Here is an 18771-nt window from a genome sequence, read left to right on the forward strand (position 1 = left end):
TCTATGTGGCTGTGTGGTGCTGCGAATGTGTCAAGATGCATCTGTGATAGCATGTCATGGAAGTAGGAGAGTTCATTAACATGAATGGCCTTTATGGTAGCACATCACATCTTGAAAGAAAAATGCACATTCAGAGATTGCTAATGGAAATCAATGCGGTTTGAAGTGCCAATATCCAATTTCCTTGTCCTCTGGGATCAGTTGTGTAACTGAGTGGGCGATTGCCTTGATAAGGTCCAGGTACAGCTTTTCTTTTGCTCTAGCATTAAGAGAAAGAACAAGCTTTTGACTACAGTTCTGAGATAATGGATATGGAATCTTCTGGGCGATTTCTGATTTAGGAGGTGTAGTTAGTAGATGGCTTCTGACTAATGTTCACAATATGCTGTTGCACAGGCACAGTACTACTTGTCAACATTTGTAAAAACGTCCGACATGCAAGAGACCCTTTGCCATAATATGATTTCTTTGTCTCACAAGCAGCCTCGGACACATTGATTTCATTTTTTTCTCCCATCATCAATGGGCCCAAACAAAAATTAACTATACCCCTCCACATTGTGACGGTAGACGCAAACTGCACTGCTCATTTGCAAAGGGTTGGCTATCCTCAAGATACTGTATTATCCAGTCTCCTGGTGATAAGAACCTGAATGCCATCCACAAATTGCCGCCGAGCGCATGGCGGCATACCGTACTTTGCATAAGCTTATGCATGCTGATATGGGCTTCATTATTATGGCATAGAGTGGATCGTGGGAATGGTGTTGGAACTTGTCAAACAAAAACAGGGTGGTTCTAGGTGATTGATTGAGCTAGCCTGAAAGATAGTTTCTTCAAATAATTGTACAGTGACACACTTCAATTATTGGTCAATTTAAATCAACACAAGTATCCTGATGGGCTTGTTAAGCTGCAATTTAATTCATATGTATCACAGTAGTTTTCCTCTTCAGCTAGAAGATGAGAAGACATTTCTCTCCATCAAGAAACCTAAAATTCCGACAATATATTTCCTACCCAAGATTCACAAGACTCTTGCAGAATTATAAGAGGTTAGACCGATTATGAGTGGGATAGGATGGGTGACAGAAGGTGTTTTCAAGTACATTGATCTTGCTATCAGACAATACGTTGTCTCGCTTCCAACGTATATCTTAGAGACAGCACGGTAGTATTAGCTTTGTTAAAGGACTGCGAATGGAAGGATGAGCACAAGCTGGCCACACTGGATGTGGCAGCACTGTACACTTAAATAGACCATGACCTAGCAATTAAGACAATTGATTACACTTTCAGGCGACACTCGGCGTCCTTCTACAAACATTTAGAAATGTTGAAATCCCTTCTACAATTTACACTGAAGTATAATGTCGTCTCGTTTAATGACAAATACTATACACAAGTGAAGGGTGTCGTAATGGGGGCCAAATAAGCTCCGTTCTTGACCAATCTCTTTATGGCCAAATATGAGTACACGCATGCTTTTAATGATACTGATTTTGTTGAGCATGTTGTCCTATGGAAGAGATGTATAGATGACATCCTGCTCATCTGGGATGGACCAACTGCATCCTATGACAGATATCTTAATTATCTCAACGTTAACAGCTTTGGTGTACGCCTTACAGGGAATTGCAGTGATAGTGCAATAGATTTTCTTGATCTGCACATATAATGTAATTGAAATAAAAACATTCAGAAAATCGACAGAGGTAAACTCCACTCTCCATGCATCCAGCTGTCATCACATAACTACTGTTAACAAATTCCTGCAGGGGAGTTTCACCGGGCTCGAAGAAATTGCAATGTGCGATATTGTCCACAAGATTCAAAGCCAGAGGATACTCAGCACCCATAATTAGCCAGAGTCTTGTGTTGATTTAAATTGACTAATAATTGTAGTGTGTCACTTAATTATTTGAAGAAGCTATCTTTCAGGCTAGAGCAATCACCTAGAACCACCCTGTTTTTGTTTGCATTTATTGTTTGAGGTTGGGAGTGGAGCCTCAAGTCTCGGGTGGTGCAGTCAGCCTCACCATACTTTAGGACACTTAGCACACTACAGTCGGATCGACTCGCATTTCGTAGCCTTTTTTTAATAGCCTACAGTTAAAACAAAATACTTTGTATGCACAATCATATGATTATTAGAATCTTTTCCCATCTGAAACCATGGAGGTCCTCAACTACTGTATGGGAAAATTATAGAAGAGAAGCATATGAAAACAAAGTTTTCATTTCCCCTCAACCAGCAGTAACTCACTTTTTAATTACTAAATTAAAGTCAAATTCTTGAACGAAAGGTATGCTACCATTTGTAGAAAAAAAATCTGGATGGGTGCCAAAACTATTTCCATCCAGCTGAATAATGAAAAATTCTGTCACGCGAGTTATTAGGACAACACACACCATAATGCAAAGAGCCCAGGCTGCCGACTGAAATGTGTGGTGTTGTCTATGAGGTTGAATACAAAATAAAACTAAGATTTAAAACAAAGGGCAGAATCTTGTACCTCAAATGAAGAGAGGCATGCCTTCTTGACTGCCGCATTGAAACTAACTTAGCAGAAACCACTGCTGATACTGTTCAAAACTGACCAATCATTTGAACAGAAGCCAGACAATCCACCTCGAAGAGCGTGCGGATTTGCTAACAATGGCCTGCTCATCCCAGAGTCTACAGTAATGGGCCTTAATGGGTAGTCGGGCAACAATGAAACGTGCCTTTCTTCAGAATCATGGATCAGGAGAAGGATTGGGCTGCCAGAAACAACACAGGGAGGGCTGGGGATCTGGGTAACAGGCTGCCCATGGCCTGTACACAGGGGGCGGGGTGGTATAAGGGAAGCTGTCAAGGGTGATGCGTAGGTAAGAGGCGTCACTGCAGTTTCAATCAATCAATTTGGATGAGTAGGGTCTCGAGTCGGGCAGTGAAATTGCTGGGTTTGATGACTAAAGGTATGGAGGAGAAGATAGTCCAAAGAACAGCTGCAGTGATACTTGGGGGTAATAGGGTGGAAGTCATGGGAGGCTGGGGCAGAACTCATAGGTTCATCCTCAATGATGCATTTTACATCAAAAGTGGCTGACTGCCATGTTAGTGCCCCCTTGTGCTTCTCCCTGCCGCTTGACCTGTGCAGCCAGTTCCAAATGTTCCTTTTGTAGAGTCTCTCTTAATAGGCGCAGTTGCTTAGGACGTGTAAATGCTGCTTTTCTGGCTGCACATTTCAGTGAAACTCTTCTGCGGCTTGCAGGGGTTGGCGGGTGGTCAGCCTTGCAGATGGCTGGGTTCTTTTGCAGTTACCTGAAAGTTCTTGTTCTTCCCTCAATGGAAATTCCTGCACCTCTGCTTCATCACCAAGATCATAGGCAGGCTCTGAAACAAGCTTCTTTTCCCAACCGACAGTGTTCTTCACTGGCTCAAAGGCAGGTGGTTCCGGTTCCTGACACTTCTCCCATTTCATGGTTTCATCCAGTGGATATCCTTCCTCTAATACAATGTCCAGGGCTGGTACGGGCAGCAGAGGTGGTGTTTGCTCTAAAGAAAACAAATGTACCATGTTAATGTTCTAGACCCTTGTAAATGGGAAGAACAAAACACACAGTACTGTACCCCCATACAATACTCGTCCAATGCCAATGGAAATTGTACTTGCTTTAAAATAGGGCAAGAGACAGGAAAGACACAAAACCTAACATTAACTTACCCTTGGTAGAGAAAAGGACTTAGTTCTTCCTCCGAGGTACTTGTCATTTCTTAAGTTTTATATGGGTGGGGAAACACTCCCCCTCTTTTGAGGACTGTTTGTCTATAGCAGACAGCACATATATCAACAGTAGTCTACCAACCTTGAGCAGATTGTCTGGCATGGGCCGCTTAATGTAGAGTTTGTTAATCTCCAGTTAGACATTAGAATCAAACCGTTAACATACAGCCACACCAATTTGACAGGAGAATGTTCTACAGGTCAAGCAGTGTAGGTGAGTCCTGAGAAGTTATGAGCCACCAAAATGATTCCTGAATAAAAGATCCCACTATCCCTCAACAGATCAGGGAAAAGCAGCAGGGGACACAGTAGAGAGGTAGCACTTCGCTGTCCGATTTTCAGGGTCCCAAAAGATGACAGTGTAGTCCTTCCACAGTCGTCAACAGAACACTTGGCTCCATTGGATGCTTTTGATTGAATCTCAGCAGTTGACAAAATTCCAGGTGCACATTGTCAGCTTTTATGCTAAACCGGAGTATAAAGGATAACACTAAACCATCAATCATACACATACACCATTTAAACTGCGGCGGCAGTGCTGGCTACTGTAAGGGTGTCACAGCAGGACACAGACATAGGGATGGCATCGTTTTGGTTATAAACCTTTATTTATCGTATTGAAAACCTATATATCCCTATCTCTATGAGGGGTTTCCATGCCTCAAAATGAATACTAAAGTGTCCTTCAGAATGTCCGTCAAAATAATCTCCACCGTCCTGTGTCACAACGTACTTCTAAACCTCACACTATAATTAAAAGAAAAACTAATAGAAAGTTCATTTTTCAGGAGATTGGCTCCCTTCTCCTGTTGCCTGGATAATGTCCAAAAGAATATTCTCTTACATCTTGTAATTGCCTCCCTTGCTCTGGCTTGAGGGTTTCACACAGCCCTTATACAAGGTTTGCCTCCAGTAGAATGACCCCCCTTCTCCTGGTGTAGCTCTACACAGTTTCCAATAAATCCAGGGGGAATTATTCCCTTCTCCTGGTGTCTCCAGCACAGCTCCCAGTCCGGAACTAGGAGAATGCCTCCTTTCTTCTGGTATTGCTTAGCACACACAACAGGACCAGGCAGAATGACATCCTTCCCCTGGCGTCTTTAACAGAACTCATGGTTCGATACCAGGAGAATGACTACCTTCTCCTGGTATTGTTTGGTACAGTTCTTTTTTACAGCTTTCAACTTGATGCACACTTGCCACTCTGGTATGCTGTTAGCGAAGTCTCAAATCTTGTCGGGGTCCTAGACCCTTTTTTGGTGGTAAGTGGTTCGTTCTCTATCACTGTGATGAAGATTTCCTCTAATACGCTCAGTATCTACTTTTGTGAACCAGCCCCTTCTCTGGTGGCAGTGGTGTTCTCTTTCGCTCTGTTTTCCTCTCATTGTCAAGCTATTCTCTTCAGGGTCCCAGACCCTTCTCTCTTTACACCCATTACTGTGTTCGCTATTTTTGGGCAGAGGAAAAGCCACCTAACTCTCTGTCAACACCTGGGTCCCCTCTGGTTCTCCCGTACCTCTTCTGGGGCTGCGGTACATCACCCGGACTTCCTGGAACCAGGGCATACCTCTTCGGCTCTGTGGACTTCTCTCCTCTGCATTTGCGGCTTCACAGCATCTTCCTGGCTTTGGGATACATTTGTCTCCACTTGGCAGGCAGAGAGAAGGTCTTAAGCCGGTCAAGTGGCACAGCGAGTAGAGCGTTCGCTTTTACATCTGTGCAGAGCCTGCTAACGCAGGTTCGAAACCCAGCAGGGCCAAACTCAGCCTTTCATCCTTCCGAGGTCGATAAATGAGCACCACACACCGTAGGTAATAAGCAGCGCTCAGCTACCTGAGGGTTCGTAGCGCTATATAAATATCAAATTATTATTGTTATTATTATCATCATCTTACTGCTCCCGCTCTCCCCAGTCACCAGTCTGCATTTAAAACTCCCACGCTGGAGAATTCAGACGCCATCTGCATCGCCCAACGTGCCTGCCACTGCTGTGCTTCTTTGTGGAGTAAGTCCTTCTTCCCTTTTTGTACAAAGTTTCTCGCCCTGCACTAGCAGAACACAAAAGTCCTTCGTTTTTGCTAATGGTACAATCTTCATGCCTCCTCAGGGCGAACTTGTACCAGTATTTGAAGAGTATGAATGATCTTCTTCATCCTGGTATCTTCTCCATTTACAGAGGAGTGGTTGGTACACGTCCTCTAATCTTCCTCTTCCGAGACCTGTTGAAAGGAGGGCTAGCATCAGTTACCAGGTCTGCTCAGCTCTGTTATTAGGAATTACTATGTATGAGAAAGGGAGGTCACAATACCATACGATGGAATTTTTAGCATGACACTCCATAGCTTGTACAGGTTTCGAGCCTGAAGGATGTGAGGGTGCTCCCTCAAGGTACGAAAGCATTTAACCCCAGAGGGATTTGATGTTATTGTTGCCCTGTTGGGTTGGGGTTTAGATTTTCTCCAGCTCAATCTCCTTGTCCCAAAGAGAGGTGTACCACTCCAATAAGTCCTTCCTCACGTTACCACTAGGGGGACGATTGGGTAGTGACCGCACCCCACCTATTCTCATGGAAAGGGGCTCCCTCTGGGGAGAAGGGACAAGAGTAGGTGAACCGTCACACTACCACAAAAAGATTTTGTGGGCATTCTGCTGGAGAAACTCTAGGGATGTAGATTCCAGAAGAATTTCAGAGAGCCAGCCAATGCATATCACTTTAGATAACCCCATGTCTTTATAAGTTCCTGGCAGAAGATGACAATAACGAAATGACCCTACATCAGACACAGCAGCAGCAAAGAAAAGTTGCCAGGAAAGTGGATTTTACAACACTAAAGTATCCATTTTGGAAGCCTGCAAGAAGAAAAAGGCTTCCTGTGAGCCAACATGACTACAACTCATCCAACCGCCACTTTAAAGTACACTGCCACCAACCATAAGCAGTGCAGCCGACTGGGTCCTAGTACTGAGCCAGGAGGACTAATGGCCCCTTGGTGAATGCTTGGGTTCACAGGGTTTCCCAAAAGGGCCACAAACATTTAAGAGCTATGTTTCCAGTGAGACGTGGATAGATTTCACTGTCGGGGGGGGGGGGGGGGAGGACCCCATTAAAGGCAAGCAAAACATTCCAGGCAATACTAAAATAAAGTGTATAAAAAGAGGTGTTCCTTTTTTTAGAAGAGTAATTTGTACACATTTTACACTCAAAAACAGTAAAATCTAATTGAATATAAAAGCCTGAAGATCTGGCTGAAAATAATGTTAGACAAGTTAACCAAGAGGAAAGATGTAAGCAACCAAGTTTGAACAGCTGGGACAAAGCAAAGGTGTGTGCATGTACGAGTATGAATTTGGTTTTGGATGGGTTCAAGCCAAAACCCAATTAAGGTAAATATGGAGAGCACAAGATCACAGAACAGATGCACAAATGATAGTCCAAGAGGGTGCTACCACAGATCTGACTCGTAGGAAATGTTCCACTAACTTGGTTTCAAAGACGCTGTGAAAGGGGACCCTAGGGGACCCTGACGTCTATGGAAACAAGGCGAGTCACCACACACGATAGATACGCCAGACACAATGTTGTATTCCCAAAGCGAGGGTTTATTGCAAAGCAAAATTCTCAGTTGGCCAACTTGGTCTCACGCCCCGCGACATGTATCTCTAGACCTTGAGGGACGCAAGAGAGTGAATTACATACATCAGTTACATATATACAAAATGCATATCAAACAATCAGCTATGATATGTTTAACACCCCCCTTTATTGGGTTTCTTTGAACTTGGTATGATGATGGACATCTCCGACCACTATGACGCCTTCAAACATCTATTCTAGTAGCAATTTGCAATTTGTGATTGCGAAGGCATCTTTCAGTTGTTGAATAGAACACAACGCTTCTGTTCTTGGAAGCGAACTACATACGGGAGGGGGGGTTGCATTCCGGACCTTGCTATCTATCAGGTGCTATTCGCGTCCTGGGAGCCGACATGCTCTAGCGGGCTCAACAAAGGGGGCAGTAAGAAAAGCATAATTCAAGCCTTTAGCGGTATTATTCTAACATATTCTGCCATATAACGGGATTGGCTGGCAGCTGCGCAATGATTAGATGCCCTGCAGCTCTGCTTCAAGGCTACATTCGGGAGGGAGCCCGGCATTCTTCCTGGCGCTGCCTACGTTTGTGTTTCAGCCAACTCTTGTTATCCTCTCGGCCATGCGGCCTTGTCCTTTTCACATACAGACAACAATGTTTCACAGTCGAGCAGTGTAAGCGGAAAATATACTGCGAAGCAATAGGAACAGAAAGCAATGAGCAATGGTTAGAAAACAAAATGGCGATTCTTGTTACATCAAAATGGCCGTTCATTGGCAAACTCGAAAACCTATATTTTGTCATATCGTGCATGAGACGGTTGGCCCACGGCCACCAAAATGTGTTTGCGGTCTTAAAGTAGAGGTATCCGTATTTCTAGACTGACAGCTGGACAGTTAAATAACAATACTCTCATCCATGTACAACTTGTACGTTTGTAATTTACTATGAATGGCAATAAACAAATGTTTAAAAAAAAATGTAAACATGGAGAGCAGTCAAGGCTATTCACAGGAGGGAGAGAGTCGAGTAAGGGGTCCACACAGTGAAGCACAGAATAATTCGATTTAGACAGGAATATATAAAAAATATGCTCTATTAAAAAGAGTAAAAGTTCCCGAGCCCTGGGCCCTTCCAATTACGCTTCTATTACCCTATCGACTTAGTCTTATGGTCCAACATATTATCTGAACTCTTTCGAGAAATCTTTAGCCCAGGTACTATTACCTACTTCTTGGAGACTGTCCTACGGAAGTCCTATATTAAAAAATAGTGATTGGTCTAATCCAACAGACTATAGACGATTTCCCTACTTGACACAACTAGTAAGATCTTGGCGACTTTCATTCTTAAAGAATTGGAATTATGGGTTAATAGATTAAACATCTTGTCACACAATCAAGTAGGTTTTAGAAAACAGGTAGCTAACTCATTGAATGGCACTATTTTTGCCCATATCAGGGCCGCATTAAAAAGCAGCTCTATAGGGACAGTACATTTAGCTTGACTCGACTTATCTAGTGCCTTTGATAGAGTTAGCAAGCCTTAATTGTGGTGCAAACTCTTGAAATACTCATGAAGTTGCACCACAACTCTTTGGTAAAAATCAGGATTTTCCAAGGTGGTCACTTATCTAGGGCTATCGAGACAACTGTCGGACTAAGACAGGGATGGGTCTTGGAACCCCTGCTCTTTAAAATGTTTTGTCCGATTGAAACTCGATATGGGATTCTGTCAACTCATTCACAGCCCAGCCTGGCTCTTTTAGATTGAACTGGTTGGCTTTTGTTGATGACATTCTGTTTTTTTTATTTGACCCCCCCCATTGGTGTGCAACGCAAATTGTCCGCTTTTGTTTCCTATACAGAAGACCATTTTCTAATCAATGGAGGGAAATCAAGGATTGTCATTTTGTCTAGAAAGTCAAGGCCAAAGTTATGAGCTGTGCTACAGGCCACGCGCGTCTGGAGTTGCATACTTTCATCTAATTTAATAGACTACAGGGCTCCTGCGTCTCCCCTACCCTATACAACATATTTACTAAGCCCCTTTTTGATGATCTGGACCTTCTTCGTATCACCTACACTAACTATGCAGATGATACCCAGATTCTCCTCCCACTTTCTGGGGATTACAACAGGGATTTGGCCTTGGTAAATAGGGTGTATATCATCATCCAGGCATGGATGGCAACCCACGGTCTATGCCTGAATAATGACAAAACAGAGCTCATCATCCCAGGGACTCACTCTAACCTCAAACAACTGAGCCAAGACTACAGTCCAAGGAGGTGAAGACACTTGGCTTTTATCTGGATTCCACCCTCTCCTTCGACAAACGGGTGAAATCTATGGCATCTACTACAGCCTACATAAGCTCATTAGAGCTGGCAAACACTTTCTCTCAGATAACAACTGCCAACAGCCTCATCATACCAAGATTCAAGCTAACTAAGGCTGGGGGAGGTAGCTTCCAGGTACGAGCATCCCAAATATGGAACTCATTGGCCCACCCTTTACGGGAGGAGCAGCCCTTTCTAAATCCAGATCCAACTACATCAACCTGCTGAAATCTGCTAATGACTAGTCCACCAGTTCCTATTTAACTCCCGAGACCTCCTAGTGTACATATGTTATAGACCCCCTATTGCTGCCTATGTGTACATGTTTATTTTTCCCCTCTGGACTGTGACGCAATGTCCTACTAGTGCCTGTATATGCTGTCTTCCTTGTAATCTGTATATATTTTGCCTACATGTAACCTGTATTTGACGGTTTATATTTTTCTCTGCATGCATTCCGTAACCTGTACCTAAGCCTCGCATATTCTGCTGCGTACTGCTGCGCCCAGCTACCTTCGGGTTTGGTGCGCATTATAAGTGAATACAACAAACGATGGAGCCTGTGCTCATTTACTCTGATACACTTGTGCAAATTCTATCTTGCTCGGGTGGTCCCAATTCTATCATATGGTTTGGAATCCGTTCTACGCGATATTGGGATATTTTTTAATTCTTTGGAGGGAACCATGTGGAAGCGTGGCTTTGGGCGTCCCTTATCTATACCCATCTGTCATTCAGCATGAATATGGACTAACGTCTTGTGTGCAAAAATGTGCTTATTTTCAAATATTTTAGCCCCTGCACCCAAATCCTTGTTCATAGCTCTGAGTTACCTGTTATAAGGGAATACTCTCCCTTTGACCCGGTTCGCAACATCTATGAAGCAATGTGTATCAATAATTGGCTTGAATGAGTCTGTTCTTATTGAAAACCCTACCTTAGTTAAAAATAGATTATTTGACTATGACTGGTGTGAGACCATGAATAAACTGAGTATTTACACATTATACAGAGTATAGTTGTTTTCCCAAGGAAAGGGTGTCTCCACCTAGATACATTAGCCTTTTTCCCCAGGGCTAGAAGTTCAGAGTCTATATATAAGATTTAAATAACATGTTCTCCCTACCATGGAGTGTCTGGGATCGAGAATACTGGAAGCTCAACCTATTAGAATATGCAGCACCTTATACAAATTGTGAAGGGTCGCTGCTTTCCTTATTAGGTTGAATTTGTCTGAACTGATTGGGGGAGTGGAGGGGGGGTAATAGTGTCCCAAAACTGGTGGTCCTAAATCTGATGCTAACTGTTACATTCAAATTGCTGGGAATTCAGATTTGATTACTGTATTGTGACAGGGCCGTTGATCCAGCCCTGTCAGGGGTGAGAGGGAGCCCGACCCCATCAACCCTGGGTGCAAGAGAATGAGTAGACAGACCTCTTCCCACCATCTCCTCACCCACCAGGACAGTAGCATGGCAGGACGTGGTGTCGCGCTGCATAACATCCTCGCAAGAAAAAACAGACCAGAAAAGCAGAAGAGCCAGGTCACCAAGACAAACTTCCTAATACAGCAAAGCAGAGTAAGAAAAGAGGCGGGTTTAACACCCTTATGTAACCTCCCAATCACACTATCACACACCCTTGAAAACAAGCTAAGCCATTGGTAGGGTAAGTGGCCAATCCGGATAGGGGGAGGGATACATAAGAGGGATCTTGGGAGTTGCTTGTGGTGGGCGGCAGTTGGGTGTGGACCAGCGGCGGAGGAGGAGGACGTCCAAGAGACCAGAGAAGGCGAGAGAGACTGGAGTACAGAGGCTATTGTTAAATAGGTGGTCTGCAGAGTGTCTGTGTGAGAGGAGTGTAAGTGGTAGAGGTGGAGTGAGATAGTAGTAGTGGGAGAGGTGGTAGGTGGTGGGAGTAGCCAGCAGAGGACATTAGTGGTAGAGGGGAAAGGTGGTAGTGGAAGGTGAGCAGGGCACCTGCTAAACTGGGAAGATAGTAGACAGAGGTAGTAGTAGTAGCAGAGTTACAATTAGAGGGACAGTAGGAGGTGGAGAAAGATTGAGAGGAAGGATGGAGAAGAAGGAACAGAGGTAGAGAAGTAGTTGGAGATCAGTGGTAGTAAGAACAAGAGTGGGAAAAGCGAGTAAGATCGAAGGGTGGAGGTGGAAAGGCAGAATATGAAACTGGAGGAACAGTGACGTGGTGGGAGGAGGACAGTTAGAAGGTCCAGTATAGCAAAGGGTCAGGAGTGAGAGGCTGTGAAAGGTGTGAGCATGACACTGTGTGAAAGGCGGAACCATTCCCTATTCCCGGAGAGATTAACCAACGATAGGAGAGGGAAAGTTAGAAATGTTCTAGTGAGACAGATAAGCCAGCTTTTTAGGGAAAACGCCTACAGTGATAGTTAGAAGAACAGATAGGTGTTACCGATCGGTAGTGACTAACAGTCAGGTAAGGACGTCTTGGGCTGGGAGGTGGGACCCAGGTCTGGGAAGATGAGAGAGGAAAGTGCCGGCCCTAGCGCCAAAGTTCCCAGCCCATTAGGCGTGAGTAACCCGAAGAGGAAAAGAAACCAGCCATTCTGCTAAATTAAGTTTAATAAACAGCCATGAAATTGACTGTAGGAGTCAATGTGGTTCTTTATCGCGGGCCACTTATTCATAGTATGCAACAATTTCTAAACCGATCTTCATACATTGATTTTTTATATTTTTTATGTTTTTGATACAGTGAAAAGGGTTTCATTTGCCAAATTCTATGCATCAAGTTATTTTTTTTTTTTACTTGTCTCTTTAGACTGTGTTTTATTATATTTTGTATATGTTATTGTTTTTGATATGGTGAAAATGTTTCATTTGTTAAACCAACTCATTAATAAAAAATAAAATATATACATTCACTCTAGGTTCTTAAAATGCCTTAAACACCACAAGAGGTAATTAAGGTAATGAAGTAAAGATTAAACCAAGTCACAAATGGATTTCCCTAACGTTCAGCAGTCCGATCCCTAAGAAGAATGGGGCCTTGTGCCCAAAGTTTACAGGAGCCACAATGCTTCCCCCAGAATCTATCTGTAGCAGGTAAGTTTCTTGTATAGGTGACTGTTCAAAGGAAGAGATGCAACACGGTTACTAGATAAGTAAAATGTGTTCTTATCTTTCAGATGGTACTATCCAGGTTCGACAACCAAAAAGCAGAGTAATTGAATGTTAGGATAAAAAGGAACTGGTTCCCAATGTTATCCTATGGAGGACAGCAGGGCGACCAATGATGCTCTAGTGGATCTGGGGTTCGAACAATTTGTCAAAATTCCTACCCACACTAAAGGGAAAACACTTGACTGGGTGGCGACTTACAATCGGACCCTTTCCAATGAAGAGGTGGTTCCCTGCCCTTGGTCAGACCACTTATTTATTCATTTTATGGTTATATGCGGAAAGGTGACTATCCATAGGGATGTTTCCAAAATTACGATGGTTAGCAGAAATCTGAAACATCTTACACCAAATGCTTTACGTCCTTGGTTTCTACCTTCTACCTTTAGCCCAGGAAGTGAGTGGTCTGGTCTCAGTGGATGACATTCTGGATAGATACCAGAGTACCTTTCGGGTTGCCACTGATGCTCTGGCTCCCCTAAAAACAAGGAAAGTCAGCCAGAGACAAGCCAACACCTGGACCTGCAGACTCTAAAGAGTGCCAAGATAAAGAGGCACTATCAATGTAAAGCCTCTCTGAATGAGATGGATAAAGAGGGCTATAGGTGTGCGGCAAAAAGGTTCAAGGAAGCTGTTATACTAGCTAAAAAGTCCTCCCTTGATGACAGAATTAATACAGCTCAATCTAATCCAAGAGAACTGTTCAGATTTCTTAAGAATCTGGAACATCCAGGCCATAATAGAATATAATCTATTACTAGGGATGCTGAAGGGTGTACTTCCATCCAGGAAGCTATGCTTGGCAAACTAACCAAGATTAAACCTAATATTGAACATGTCAAAAATCCCAAGGTTTACAGTGAAAAGACAACTAACTGTTAGCCCCTCTCAGAAATTATGGAGGCAGGATGAACAATTTTATTTTATAAACCAGTATCTCTGCCAGAACTGGCATTACTTATAGAAAACCTGAAGTCAACTGCCTGTAAGGGGGACGTTTGCCCTGCCATAGTCATAACAACCTGTTCTTCTATAATAATGAGCACTCTGTGTAAGTTTGTTAATGCATCATTTAGTGAAAATCGTGTCCCGGAGGCGATTAAGAATACTTGGATCACACCTCTGCTTAGGAAGCCAGGTCTACGCATGCTTGACACCCTGAATTATAGGCCTATTTCCAACTCTCCTTTTTTGTTGAAGACCCTTGACCGTATAGCATATACACAGGTCACAACATCTTAGGAATAATAAGATTCTTAATAAATGGCAATCAGGATTCAGGGAACATCATGGCACAGCGACTGCTGTTTTGGACCTGAAGTCCAGACTTCTATGTGTCATGGACCACGGCCGACAGCCTTCTCTTAATGCTGTTGGACCTCTCTGCCGCTTTCGACCTGGTAGACCATGCACTATTGGTCTCCGGGTTGAGGGATGTGGCGGGGTTCTCAGGGGCTGCAGCCCGCTGGGTAGTCATTTCTCAGTAACCGATGGTGCAGAGTTAGCAGTGCCCTGGCGGAGCCTGAACCAGTGGTCAAGCTTACACATGGAGTGCCCCAGGGGACCTGCTTGTCCCCCTCTTTTTATAACCTCTTTACTGTGCCATTTATTGACCTTCTAGAAGAAAATCAAATTGATTTCACTAACTACGCTGACTACACTTGTGTTATCCCTCTTTCTGGCAATCACGTAGAGGAAGAGAAAAACATCAATAGGATCTATGGGCTCATCCAATGCTGGATGAGTAATACTGGGTTGGCCCTCAATACAGGGAAAACTGAACTCGTGGTGGGCACCGAGGCAAAAACCTGCAAGATGGGTACTGGGTATTGTCAGTTCCAAATTGATGGGTGTAATATAAAAAAATAAGAATAGATGGACAACTCAGGGTCTACTTTGACTCTAACACTAATATGAAGGCACAGGATGGCAGCCTGTTTTTTTTTTATTAAACACACTGCACTTTTAATAAAAACCCTGAGAGCTTTCTCTCTGCGCACTTCACCAGTCTCTACCTACTGGGCACACTTGTTCCCCAACTCTTCCCTTGCCCTCTGGCACTTGCACGATCTGTATACAGCCCTGCCTGAAAGTCGTTCTGTCTGTTCTCCCTTGTCTTCACCCTTTAATGTGTGCACTTGAAAAATCCACAGAATGGCCGGCAGGCCTATTTGCTGTATCTAAACTGTTAAATGTATCATATTCACTTAATCTGCCTCTGCAGACTGTTATCGTCTCAGAAATTCAATGGCTCTGAGCAACGCTTTTTCCCCTTGTTCCTTTCCTCCTTGAGCGCTTTGAAATACTTGCCTGTGTATAGGTGCTTTATAAATAAACATTACCATACCATACCATACCATACTATACCATATCACAGAGGTAATTAGGAAAAGCTTTGGGGCATGGGTGAATTGAATAAAATGGTAATATTCAGGCATTGGCAAATCATTTTTTGCATTCAGCTCTTGGAACGAGAGAAGGTTCCAATCTTACACAATATCCCCCAAGACAAGGATTTTATTTCAGATCCAAAACCAGAGTGTACACATCTACATAATTTCAGAGAGTTCTGCTTTGTGCCATAATGGTTGCAATAGTGTAATTCCACCTGCCCAGGCCATACATCTCATGACCACTTTCCTAATCTTAACGACTTGTTGCTGGCCTTAGGAAGCGTGTTCCACAATAATGGATTTGTAGTGGCGTGGCTCTGCTCACTAAGACACATGCAACCCGTATGTGGGGGTAATTGGGGGTCGCTGTGCAGCCATTTATTGGCTGTCGCCAGTTGCCCCACTCCATAGTATTTTCTAATATTGGGTAACCCAATGCCACCCTGCCAGACAGAGTTCTGTAACTTAAGTAGGGAAATTCGAGTTTGGGAGCCTTGTACAGCATAGCCCTTCCTAAAAAAAAAAAAGATATGTTTAGTGCTTTCTAGTAATTAGTGTCTTGAGAGAAGTGGGAAGTTATCATCTACAGGTTAGGTTTTAGAGATGCTTGCTGTCCACACAGTTGCATATGCACATGCATTTAGCCTTTTGAAAGTGCACTGCCATTGAAAGCTGCCTCTGGCCTGCCACTACATTGTGTTTTCAAATTGCTTTCAGCCTGCCACTACACTGTAATTTGATGGTTGCAGATAGCCTGCCACTACATTGTGTTTCTTAGTTCTCACTAGCAGAATGCATTTTAGCACGATGTTATCAACATACGCCCCACTGCTGTTATTACAATTAATATTGATAACTATGGACCAATTTAAACACGTACCTTGCCCTACTCTCCATAGAAACTCTAGACTTCGCGCTAGACTCTCCACCCTCTACGAACCGCAGGTACCCAGTAAAGCATACATGAACCGTCACACCATTTTCAAAAACCAGACCAGGAACGCGCAACGCCTCCTAACCCACAACTACCTGCTAGCACCATAACGAAAGAACCAATCCTGGTTACCTCTGACACCAACTGCCTTACTAAAACAACCTCCATAACAGGAGCACTGATCAATGCTAGATCATTTGTGGCCCACGCCACGGAAATAGCTGATCTCCTTACATTAGATAACCTCGACCTCCTAGCAGTCACAGAAACCTGGCTACATGACGCAGCAGGTCCAGCCATCAACCTAGCAATACCCAAAGAATACCAACGACTAAGACTAGACCGCCTGATCGCCAGAGGTGGTGGCTTAGCCATCATCTCCAAATCCAACCTGAATGTAAAATTAACAACACCGCCCACCCTAAAATCCTGTGCACTCCTGACCACTAAACTACCGATATCCCCATGCCAAACCATAACTATCTCATTTACAGGCCACCAGGGCTGCTAAGCCTATTCGAAGAGGAATTATCCAGCCTTCTAGAAAGCAACACAAAAAAGTAATCCCAGACAATGAACCTTGGTGATCTTAACCTAGGTCTTAACGACCCAGATGACAAACAAGCGCAAGTTATTGCCACCATGCTTGAGGGACGCGGCCTCACCCAGAAAGTTCTCACCCCCACACACGACAAAGGGAGAATATTAGACTGGGTATCCTCATCCAACTGCCCTACTACTATCACCAAAATTACACCCCAGTCATGGACTGACCACTCCCTCATTAATGTCTACCTAACATTCAACAAGTTGCTCAGAACTGAAAAAATACAATGGCACATTCGGTCCCCACTAAATCCAGAAAAAACATCTCACCTGAGAATATCTTACCCCTGCTCATCCCTACTATCAATGCCCTGCCAACTGAGCCATGGACACCGTTGCCCCAATGAAGAACTGTAAAAGTAAACAACAATCCCACCTTAATACCTGGTTCACCCCCCACCTAAAAGAACTGAGACTGGAAAAAAGGAAGCTTGAAACTGTATGGCGACACACCCCTACAGCTTAAAACAAACTTCAACTCAAACTATGTGCTACTAACGACAAGAAAGCTATCATCCAAGCTAAAAAAAAGACGTCTATAACGACAGAATCTTCAACGCATGCTCAGCCATACCCATTGCTGAGGCAAAGGTGTACAATTTAGCAAGGACGCCTATGGATTTACCCAGAAAGTGTGTACGGTCCCACTTGTAGTTCATCACATCATTAAAGTCTCCTCCTATTATCCATATTTCGGTCTGATGCTGCACCAACACATTCTGGAGTTCCTTGTGATGAGTCCAGAATTAAACTCCGACACAAGGAAGGCATGGTTTTGGCTAAAGATTTTACTGATAAAGGAAAGGGGTTGGGAAAATGCCTTGCTCTACGTCCCATGCACTAGAGGCGTTTCCCTACCTAAACTCAAAACTAAGGATCTGTCAGCGTCAGAATGTCCAAAACAAAACCGTCCGGTGTCCAAAATACGATTCTGACCCTCATATTTGAAGAATATTCATTTTAAATTGAAAAGGATGATATCTTTGGCCTTTAGTGTTTTCAAAATGTTCAAATGTGCAAAGCAATAAGTAACTCCAACAAAAAATCTTGTGGATATTGCTCCTTAATCCAGAGGGTGTCTCCCTTCCCCTGGATCCTCCTCCTCGCTTTCTTTCAAATAACAGCTCTTGTGTTTGCTCTTGAACAATACCCAAAATCATACACATTTCTCTTTAGCCTTTCAGTTGTTAGGATACTAGGTGTACTCTCCTGCCACGATTTATCTGCTCTCTTAGATTCTAAGGCTTCTTGTATTCACACAATTGTAATTGCCTGTATACTCTGCTGCCAGGGCTTCTTGTATTCACAGACTTGCAATTGCCCAATATACTCTCCTGCTAGGACTTGTCATTTGAATGCTTTTGTCTGCACTTCCACTCTTGACATTTCATCACATTAGCCCTTCTGGCTAATTAATTCTGTCCATGGCATATAGCCTTGTTAGTGTTTTGCTCACACTTCCACTCTTGGCAATATACTACCTTAGCCTTCTTGGCTAGTTCATTTTGTCCGTTATATACTGACTTGCTACTGTTTCTTATATGTACATTTGGTACATATGGGCAAACTTCAAAAGGTTTCCTTCTTTAGCAGATGCACTTTTACTTTCTCTCTTTCGAATCTCAAACGTTCTTTCTTTCTCTGTTCTGTTTTGTTCAATTAGTCGCATGTGGAGTGCTCGCTAAACGCCCCTGTGCACCCTTCGTTCCAGCGTGCACTCACTGGTTCTTCAAGGCATTCCTTATCCTGCTCGCAGCCTGCCAACAACAATCTTTTGGTGATTTCTTCCTTGTGTAGCTCAGTTTCCCATGTCACTGCTCCCTGCAGTACCAGCTGGGCTTCTCTGCTTTGCACTGATCTTCGCTAAGTGTTTCACTGTTACCTTCTACCGGCGAATGCCCAGGAGCACCTGCAATGGCGTCTGGCCGCATGTTGTGTTCTTTGCACAGATTTCCTCTTCTCGGCACCTGAGCCGGTTG

At 43.6% G+C, this 18771-nt stretch overlaps 1 protein-coding gene across 6 annotated transcripts in view; it reads right to left on the bottom strand.

Annotated features, from left to right (window-relative positions):
- ZNF236 (zinc finger protein 236) overlaps nt 1–18771 on the bottom strand; it is a 2444547-nt gene that overhangs the window by 823149 nt on the left and 1602627 nt on the right. For 4 of the 6 annotated variants that reach the window (XM_069620724.1, XM_069620725.1, XM_069620723.1 and 1 more), the window contains one exon: nt 3308–3541. The exons of the other annotated variants lie outside the window; for them this stretch is intronic. In XM_069620724.1, coding sequence (XP_069476825.1) covers nt 3308–3541 — 234 coding nt within the window. The remainder of the gene's footprint in view (nt 1–3307; nt 3542–18771) is intronic. 6 annotated transcript variants of the gene reach the window in all.

The sequence above is a fragment of the Ambystoma mexicanum genome, chromosome 5q (assembly GCF_040938575.1).
Source record: "Ambystoma mexicanum isolate Mex_15411 chromosome 5q, UKY_AmexF1_1, whole genome shotgun sequence".
In the NCBI taxonomy this organism is placed as follows: domain Eukaryota; kingdom Metazoa; phylum Chordata; class Amphibia; order Caudata; family Ambystomatidae; genus Ambystoma; species Ambystoma mexicanum.